Source organism: Pollachius pollachius (genome assembly GCF_949987615.1).
Source record: "Pollachius pollachius genome assembly, chromosome: 5".
In the NCBI taxonomy this organism is placed as follows: Eukaryota; Metazoa; Chordata; class Actinopteri; order Gadiformes; family Gadidae; genus Pollachius; species Pollachius pollachius.
The window spans coordinates 10,674,913-10,684,962 of record NC_136938.1 but is presented as its reverse complement, the minus strand read 5'-3'; the positions used below and the strand labels follow the sequence as shown (position 1 = coordinate 10,684,962).

Here is a 10,050-nt window from a genome sequence, read left to right as displayed (position 1 = left end):
TAAGCTGCAGCAGTAGAGCTCTTCAGCGCTCTGACGTTGGACGATCGCTCCCCGTACCGTTCGGACTCGATGATCGCACCTCCTGCTCCCCTTAGATTCCGATACACCAGCGGATCCAGGCATCGTCATTCAACCACTTCATATTATTAGCCCTAAACTCACGCTTCTCTGCTTCGTTGGGAAAGGTGTGTATGCGTGTTCGTGTGTGTGCGCGCGTGCGCGTGTGTGAGTGCGTGTGTGTGTGTGTGTGTGTGTATGTGTGTTACGCCAGAGCTCCAGCTCCCCCATCTGAGAGGGTTTCCCCCTCCAGCGCAGCAGGGAGTCCTCGTGCAGCGGAACTGTCCAGGTGCTGAACCCCCCCTCCCCCCTCCCCCCCCCACCCCCCCACCCCCCCACCCCCGGCCCCCCTGCTCCTCCTCCAGCTACTCCTCCTGAACGCTGGGAAGAGAGAAAGAGGGCTATTGAAATTTCACCGTTAATTTCACCCAAACGCCATCAAAATGTTGCCGCTCGGTGGTTACGTGCTGGGGGTTGACCACGGCAGCCGAAGATCCGCGTGTGACATTCGCGTCGCTGGTCGCCGGAGTCACGACGTCTAAAAATGTTTGCACATCCCGACTACGTATGGAGATTTGATTCATACTCTTTCCGCGCAGTCCCCGATGCACCCCCCTCGAGAGGATCCTCTTAATGTGTTTACGTTTCTTGTTCCTCTTCCTCTCAGGAGTTTTCTTAAAATAATTTTGGTGATATAAAATGCCTTTGTGCCAATTGGTTCAACCGTTTGCCATTCACCGAGACTCACCCATTCGACTGTTACAGTAGGGGGGTTCATCCAAGGGTTCGAACGTACAGGAGGCGGTGTCTCTAGTCGCTATCAACCAATCAGTGAGTGGTTGTTAACCAAGAAATGTACCGCCCAATGCACCTTGGATCGGTGATTGGTGGGTAACGGAGATGGGTACCGCCCACTTTACGTTCGGACTCTTGGATCCAGCAGCTCGCCCTTAAAGCGCCCATCAACCATTTCAGTGTCTTTTCACGTCTCCTAGACGTGGGCTACAAGGGATTTCAGCCTGCAAGGCTGGACTCCAAGGGTGTGCTCCAATACAGAGACAAGGGCTTAATTCCCTTCATTATATAAGAGCTACACGTCAAACAAGGGTGGGCGCAATCGAGTGGGATTCAAAATATATTTATTGAATAAATGAACAGCATGGGAGAACGGAGAGTAGGCTACGATCAATTCAAAAGGAGTTGATATGGCACATTCTACTGAAAAGTGCATGTGCATGAAAAATATTATTCAATCAAGCCAAACACGGCTTGAAGATAGAAACACTATAATCAGAAATGCAGGTCAATTTTAGATATTAACTTATTTTGGATAATTGCACATTTATTTACCTACAGCTATCGGACAGCCAGCGTTGGAAATATTAATTTAAAGCTTCCTTTTAAAGAATAAAGAGACAATATGACCGAATTAAAGCGTAAATTGCACATGTATCAATATTCGTTTTGCAGCGATTAAATGGATTTAATTGTCACTTCTTACAAAATGGAAAACGCTGAAAAGTTTCAATATAAATCCAACAGCTTTTAGGCACTGTTATAGGAAATAAAGGCATCTCTTGAATATTGACAATATTTAAAGTAAAAACATTTTGATCCTGTCCTCAAATTGTCTAGCAAACAGCTCAGGGGGAAAATATCTAAACACATCATGTCAATCCTTCATGATACCTATTAAAAGGTAAATACAACAACCTTTAACAAAACCATCTTCATTCAGAGAGGGCTTTCAAACCTTTCAGTCGCACACTTTATACTCATGTTCTCCCTTTGTTACATACCCTGTTAAAGCAAATGAATGACCCATCCTTAAAACAGATGGCCCACATTTCAAGAAGAGCACCCGTTGACCATGTATTCTCAGACGACAAGTTGTCCGGACTACAGACTCCACATTCTTTCCCTTCACGACCAATACTGACAAAACAAGGTCTCCATGACAACCTGCCTTACAGAGTACCTCACCTGTATACAACCTAGAAGCTAGGGGCGAGTACCGCTACCACAACCTAGCTTCTGGCTGAGCGCATACATTAATCATTGTGTGATAAAGTCTGTACATGGCATCATTAGAAATAAAAGCTATTTTACATATGTTAAACAATAACATGTTAAGTGCCTATGTCAATAGGATGTGTTTTTTGCTAAATCAAGCCTGTGTTGATGTGTAAGAAATGGAAAAAACAAAACACCATTTTAGCCAACTAGTTAACCTGACTTAGTAAACCAGTCAGAGAAGTCTAAATCTGAAGATATGCTTTAAATATGTATACATCAGGGAAATATATACATAAGTTTGTATATTTTTTTTAGCATTCTTTTCTCTAAAGACTGCCGTGTTACACTACAACCGGCATCAGTGTGTCCAAAATGTAGAAAAAACCTATGTGTTAAAAAAAAGAAAAACATCGAAATTCCGTGTCAAACGGAAAGGCTGAATGACCAACGAGCGAGCCTTCGCTACACCTGTAATCACTGGAATGTCCAGTCTGTTAGGGATGGCCGTTGGGCTCCGGCGGGGGTCCGTGTGTTTGTTTGTTTGTTTGTTTGTTTGTTTGTGTTTGTGTGTGCGTGCGGTGAGAGTCCGGCATCACCCAAGATGCACCAGGGTCATGACGGTGGTGAAGGCGTGCTGCAGACTCTCTGTGTCGCCGTCGCACAGCGTGTAGTCCTCCTTGACGATGCGGTCGCAGCCGATCTCGCCGTTCCCGAACAGGCCGAAGAGGGGCGTGTTGGGGAACACCTTGCGGAAGGCGTCCGCCTCCACGTTGCCCATGTTGTTGTAGTAGTTGTGGCCGCGGCCCACACACGCAAACATGAAGCCCAGTGTGTTACGCTCGGGGAGGCTGGCCGCCTTCAGCCGCTGGATGGTGGCCTCTACCTCCTGGGGGGTGCCCACGTCCTGCTCCAGGAGCACAGAGGCCCCCTGTACCCGGGGCCCGCTGAGGGCCAGGCCCACCACACCGTAGGCCCCCAGGCCACAGCTGGGCGGCCGAAGGATGGGGCGGAGCGGAGAAGAGGAGAGCGAGAAGACGGGAGAGTGGAGATGGAGCGAGAGGAGCAGAGATCACGTTTTAATTCATGGAAAGAAAAAGGACAACGGAAAGGGCAACAAAGCAAGCATCAGGAGTCTGCAGTAGGGAACTCATTAGAGACTTGCCTCCTGGTTAAACTCTGAACTTCACAGAACTTATATGGACCAGCCTGGACCTCAAGCCACCCACATCGATTTCAGTGGGTGAGAGTACTGGTCTTGAAAGACAAACTCCTTCAGCCAAACAGCATAACAAAACATGTGCCGCCATCAAATATGCTGTTCTGTGGACACACCGGATAAAGAGGAACACTAAGGAACTCACTAAGGAACTCGAGGAGACGCCATTACTGTTTGGCCAACGGAGGCCTGTATTTTACGTCAATAACTACGACGCAGAACCTGATTGGTTACGCCATCAACTAGGACACAGAACCTGATTGGCCCCGATTACATAGTTAACTAAACGTGAGGTCGCGTGACGGTCCCCAGGATAGGTCAAATGGGTGGGAAGGCATAAATAAATCACCATTGTCTCGGGGGAGAGAAGACGCTCTCTACGATTCCTCCAGCGATGAGTGCTTTGCTCTTGGCCAGCGGCTCCAGCACTTGGTTCAGGAAGCGAGTGCCTCCGGTCTTGTACGCCTCATAGACGAACAGGAGGACCACGCGCAGGTCGGGGTTATCCACCAGTCCTGGGTGGGCACAGGAATCAATGTCACGAAAGACCATGACACATTATGTTGAGAGGCCTAGTCTTTTGGCCCAGGAATGGCTTGAAATTGCCAAGCCATTGTATTTCTGCAATGGCAATGTTGATGGACTATCAACTAGGGCTGTCCCCGACTCTGAATTTTTGAGTCTAATCAGATCTTCGATTCTAATCAGAGATTCGACTATTCGGCGGCCGTGCGGGGCAGGTCTTTTGGGGGTTTAAAAAATGAGTTTTCTTTCTATTAACACTCTGTTTTGGTAGGCTATAGGCCTTTTATATATGCTTGCGCGTTGCGCTCATTACGTTCTCACCTGAACAGTTTTCTGTCAATCAAACTTGTCGGAATTGTAGCCAACTTATTCCTGTCGGGTTTTAATTAGGCTCCTGCCCGTAATGCGGTCCGATAATGAACACGGGGCTCATGTATAGACTAGTGGATAATCCACTATATGAGCCCGTGTTCACGATCTGATTGCATTTATTGAGCCCGAAAGAATACACAGCGCTGTGTCGCCACGCTGACTGCGCTGCTAGAGAAAATGTAGCAATAATGTAAGGGGAGACAGCCGCTTCCCTCTGCGAGATTCTGTCTAGCAAACAAAGTTACAATGAATCAATCGCCATAGTGACATGGACAGTGTCTAAATAAAGCTTCTCTTTATTATTATCATTAGAGCTATGATGCAAATGGTGAATATTAAGCCTGCGGTGGCATCTGTACGCGCAGTTTGCCATTTATTTTCAGCACCAACTGCAGAAGAATAATAAAAAGTCACAATAAATGTGTCGATTCATGCATATGGTCTGACACGTGTACACTATAGGTACGGTCTTTTACTGAGATCAAATAAAAACTCTTTGAAAATACACAAAGTAACGCTCCTAACCTTCTCTCTCACTCTCTCTCCTTTCGGCACGGCCCTAGCTGTCTCTTCGGAGACGAAGTCGTAATTATTGTATTGTTTGTTTATATGTAGGCCTATTTTTAAATGTCGCCACACTTTTGACGTCTTCTGAGACATGGTTATAGGCAATGGTAATATTTGCTATAGTTAAACCACCACCGTCCGTGCACCAACCGTTCTGGTTTCAATTTGTATCCATTTCAGCACATGTCGTGCCGCATCAGTCCTTCTAAAATATATCATTATAATCCATATAAATATTATTCCTGTGCATTTTAATGTTTTCTATTTTTAGTTTTATTAATGCACACCACTCACTGACGAAAAAATAAATAAATAAATAAAGGAAGACTGCGGGATTTCCCGACTGATGATTCGAATCATCGACTTTCAGGGGACAGCCCTACTATCAACATTCAGTGAGTACTGGCAGAGTCGTGTTCAATGGATTTCCTGGTTTTAAGCACTTTCATCAGCAATGTTATAAAACTACCACAAAGAGCAACGAGAAAGGATTGCAGCCTGTTGCTGAGGCAACAACATATATGGCGAGGCTGCCCACCTGCTTCCTGTAGGGCTGTCTCAGAGAAGGTCTTCCTGCAGAAGTGAAAGGGCCTGATGTTGACTCCCTCAATGCTGGGGAACATCAGCGCAAAGCCGGCGTCTCCGTCCTGGTGCTCTTCAGGGGCGCCAGAGTGAGAACCACTAGGGGTCACTGTGGAAAAGGGAAAGCCATCGGTCATTCTACCACAGTGTTTTTTATGCACACCTGGTTTTAAACAAAAGCAGCAGCCATTGACCCTTTTTTTTATTTAATCTATTAAATGTCTGGTTTTTAAGTGGTCGGTTCAAGGGTGGATTTAACTGTTGTTGGTAACTTTTCAAATTCAACTTCATAATTGATGAGCAATTAACGTTGAGGTAGTTTTTGGGTATATGTTGTAAAGTGATGTTACACATATTAAAACACAATAAAAGCAGAACGCTTCCTCTTTCCGGATTGGAACAGGAATAGAGAGAAGACAAAGGGGAAACACGTACACACTATCCCCGGTGCGGTGATGCCCAGGAAGTCACAGCTCCTGGGGAAGAGGTGGTTGAGCTCCTCCACCGTGTCTGGACTGTGGCGACTCTTCTTCGCTTCAGGGTCCAGAGAAAAAAACGTTATGAATAGAGCTAGCCGGTTAATGCACTGTATTTATTAATAAAAAAATATATATTCTGTACACTAACCGACTGACCCATTGAAAGAAAACATGTGCAGGTATCACATCATATATCCAAAAATGTAATCTATTCTTAGATGCTCTACTGACAATGGTGTGCACAGATGTTATTACACCATGCTATAATCAAGGATTTATATTTGAACATGTGCATTGTTTACTTGTCTTTTTTGTTAAAGGTCCCATGGCATGCTACTTTATGGATGCTTTAATATAGATATTAGTAGGCCCCAAACACAGTATTTGAAGACGTTCCCGAAATTCAGCCGTGGTGCAGAATTACAGCCACTACGAGCCAGTTGCACATTGAGCTTTCCCCAAATGCGCCGTTTCGGTGTCTGTAGCTTTAATGCAACTGAGGAGGAGAGAGGAGGGTGGGGGTGTGGCCCTGAGCAGCTTGCGGCCACGGTACCATGCTCTATTTACAGTGGATGTATCGCAATGGCGAGGCGCACACAGCCATTAGCCATGTTGTGTAAATATTCTAGAACACACGGGAGTCCTGGAGCTCTATATCTAAATAATGTCATATAATACATAGATATCTATATCATATAATATATATTATCACGGTAAAAGCTGTGTGAGCCTCCAGACAATATTATGAATCTCGACCAAACGACCGCGTCGGTTTCTACGACGTCTCTGGTTCTTCCACGTCCACATCAATCTGAAGTAGACTGAACCACGACATGGAGGAGAAAGGGATTGTTGACCGCGGTTGTCTCCCGTCGGAGCCTCGCTGCCTCAGTAGCGGTCAGCGCTTAGGCACCACCGCCTCCTGCAGCACCGAGGCGGTGGTCCCTCGGCAATGGGAAGCGGGGCTCAAGCGGGAGATATCGTGGGCAACAACCCCTTTCTCCTCCATATCGTGGTTCATGTCCTTCAGGGAATCAAAGCCAAAGTTCCTTTCCCCCAATTCCTTCTCAACCATGGCTGAGTTAACCCCAACTACAGTCTCGTTGTGGAAATACAAGAGAAGTCAAAGAACCGACATGTTATGCACCATAACACGTCTCTGGGCGGGCAAGGTAGAGAAAGGGGAGGAGCTTAGATCCTTTATGATGACATATGAGACCACATTCCAAATCAGCGCACTTGAGCCTCCGTTTTTTCAAAGGCGAGCAGAACACCTAGTGCTCGTTTTACACCGAACGCATGTTTTAGCCACTGGGGGACCATAGGCAGACTAGGGGAACTCATATTTATGTCAGAAAACCTCATGAAGTGAGATTTTCATGCCATGGGACCTTTATAGAACGTGACACAGATTTTAATTGCATGTTGTGCCAAAATTATAAAGATGACCTATAAGAGGTCATCTGTCAGTGGAACTTAATTTGGTGTGCAAATATGTAATACACACCAAACAAGTACCGTGTTACCAGTACAGCTCTCAAATGTCCTGTCTGGGACCAATAAGGTAGTATCTGGTCTAATCTACAGGACATTTAGATTTGCCCTTTTAGTTATATCAAACTATGTGCCATCTCTTCATCGATTTGACTTTGATTACTTTTTGCACTTTAGAAACTAAATGTATGCAATTCCTAGATGCATTTGTTTTGGAAGCACTTTTATGCCAACATATACACATATCAGTCCTGTCTAAAACATTTAAACTTGTGCTCATATTTTGACTTGCACAAAGGACATCTCAGAATAAGAATGCCATAACAACAATCAATCATAAAAAAAATCATCAGTAGAATGAGACATAAAGCAGAACACATTCAAGATGTTATTGCACTGACCTTTATTCTGTCTGTAGCAAGATACTTGTCCGTCGAAGGTTTGACTGTCCACAACAGCAAGGACAGTTTTAGGCAAGAGGAACACTTTCTGTAAACACACAGTGAACATGTTTATGTCATAACTATCCCCTCTTAAAATACACATAACGGAAGCAGCATATGCATAGGTAGCAAAATTCCCAAATCATGATTGTTACTTGTATCAGTCTTAACAGGGGTTTCTAATTAAATTAAGTTTGATCAAGCATCAATACCAACAGTTGACAATACACATTGCTACTTGGGATGTCTAGAGCCTACAATTAAGGGGATGCCCTTACGAAAGTATTGCGATTAGGATGTTGATACCTATTTTAGATTTATATTATATTTGATATTAATTAGTCGACCATTGCCTGACCGCAAGAATCTGGTTGTCCACAATGACCACGCATCTTACTGGACACTACAAACCAAAAACCCTTTGAAGGAATGGATGCTATTCAAGTACCTCCACCTCCTCGGAGAGACGACCACACAGAACGTGGACATAAGGGAGGGATGGGCCAAAGGCTGACACCCAGGTCAGCCTCTGCTGGGTCCTCAGCACCCTGCGAGCACAGTTCCTCCACAGCCTGCACACACTGAGCGGTGGAAACAAGACAGAAGAAATGCCAACTACACGTTATATTAAAAGTGCATGGCTGTTACAAGAAAACATGTTTTGTTTTATTACGTTTGTGGGTTATGTCTTTGTATATGTATATGAGTCTATTCGACTAAGTAGAAAAGTGCTGGATTTAACAATAAATAAACGCATAATGATCCATTTTGGTCGACACTATCACTTCACTAGCGTGATATACACACATCACTCCTCGTATTAGATCATTACATTAACTTTCAAAATGTACATTCATTAATAGACTACTTTACATTTATATATGCACCAACAAGGGCATTTCGCCACACATTGTATACGAGTGCTCCTGGGTATGTGACCAATACATTGACGACGTAAACAGTGGGCTAGAATGCGCGTTAGCGACCATCAGTTCGGGTCCCAGGTGTGCTAACGCTAGCCTACCTAGCTATCCGCAGGAGGGACTTAGTGGGGACGAAAGTCAGGATCCTCTCCACCACCTCTGCAACATTACTCAGTATGTACTCGGCCTTGAAGTCTTGAGAAGTCCCAGAAGATTCGGGGTTTAAATCCATTACTTGGTTATATATCAGATATCTTCCCTACAGTCGTGTTGACGGTCCCAGCGTTACCTAGCTGTTTGAACTGTGAACCCTTTTTCCTCTTCGCACGCTGAACACGAAACCGGGGAGGGGGCTCGTGCCCTCTGGTGGAGAGGATGAGTCCATGCATTAAAAAAGAAAGAAAAAAGTGCCAGAGCCATAGGCATGCTCACAAGGTCTGTGTGATTTCCATTTATTAGGGGTCCTACGAAAAACGTAGGAACCCTATTGTAATCGTTAGTATTATTAGGGGTCCTACAAAACACGCATGAACGCTATTGTATTCTCTCCTATTATTATTATTATGGGTCAGAGTCTGAGAGTTGTTCATCATGACAATTGGTGCATGTAGAGCAAGTTTCATGCATATTGCACTCTCCTGGTGGAAATGGCAGCCAGTTTAGTATTTTGCACTTAATGTGCATATTATAGCGCCACCTATAGTTATTTCTGGCCCGCGCGTGCCCGCGCGCGTAACTCGCAGATACAACTTTTCACGCACGGAAAAAAAACAAACATTGAGGGACTTGGAGAAATTTGGCTGTCGGATTGTATTGATGCTTGAAAGTGGGCCGAGATGTTACGGGGCCGCCGTTTTCGATGAATGGGCCGCGCGGCTGTGACAATCATTCCACTCTCTGATTGGCCGGCCGCCTCAAACGGCCCACGAGAGCCCGCGGCCCCTCTGACATCTGCCAGAATGCCAGACCGCCCAGTCCTTTACTGCCGTAGCAGTTAACAAAGTACAAAAGAGCTTGCCCTTCTCCGCAAACCCTTTCCACGTCATCCGAATCCAAGTTCATAAGGAACTCTTTCTCTGTCACCATCACTGATGGCGACAGAATATAGATTCCAACTTCCACAGTATAGCTTCCAACTTCCAATTTCCAACAACTCCAAACACGCAGACGCGGTCTAGCCTACTCGATTCGGTCTTGAATTCCCCAGAAGTCATTGCTTTGGCTTATTTAGAATCAATGGAAATATTTCCCGCATTAATCTTGCTGGCCATGTCAGATGTATATTTTATGTATACATTTCTTCATGTTAATTACTGTCGGAAATAAATAAAAGGACAGGTACAAGTGTAGCTGAACCATGTCAGCTGTCTGTGTTG

The 10,050-nt window shown here is 45.1% G+C and overlaps 1 protein-coding gene across 1 annotated transcript; it reads right to left on the bottom strand.

Moving 5' to 3' along the window:
- Nucleotides 1–1,179: 1,179 nt before the first annotated feature.
- Nucleotides 1,180–8,964, bottom strand: fbxo22 (F-box protein 22). Its single transcript, XM_079737080.1, has 7 exons — nt 8,776–8,964; nt 8,200–8,332; nt 7,710–7,797; nt 5,771–5,869; nt 5,292–5,444; nt 3,639–3,804; nt 1,180–3,059 (listed from the first exon to the last, which is right to left on the bottom strand). Exons 1-7 carry the CDS (start codon nt 8,904–8,906, stop codon nt 2,666–2,668), a joined length of 1,164 nt encoding a protein of 387 aa, XP_079593206.1. The 5' UTR covers nt 8,907–8,964; the 3' UTR covers nt 1,180–2,665.
- Between the last annotated feature and the right edge of the window lie 1,086 nt (nt 8,965–10,050).

What these genes read in the sequence shown, in the direction of transcription:
- fbxo22 (XM_079737080.1), bottom strand. Translation starts at nt 8,906, where the DNA reads ATGGATTTAAACCCCGAATCTTCTGGGACTTCTCAAGACTTCAAGGCC. An exon ending in TTGCTACAGACAGAATAAAG is followed by an intron (nt 5,870 to 7,709) that starts GTCAGTGCAATA and finishes TGGACCCTGAAG; the next exon opens with CGAAGAAGAGTCGCCACAGT. An exon ending in GACAGCCCTACAGGAAGCAG is followed by an intron (nt 3,805 to 5,291) that starts GTGGGCAGCCTC and finishes GTGCCCACCCAG; the next exon opens with GACTGGTGGATAACCCCGAC.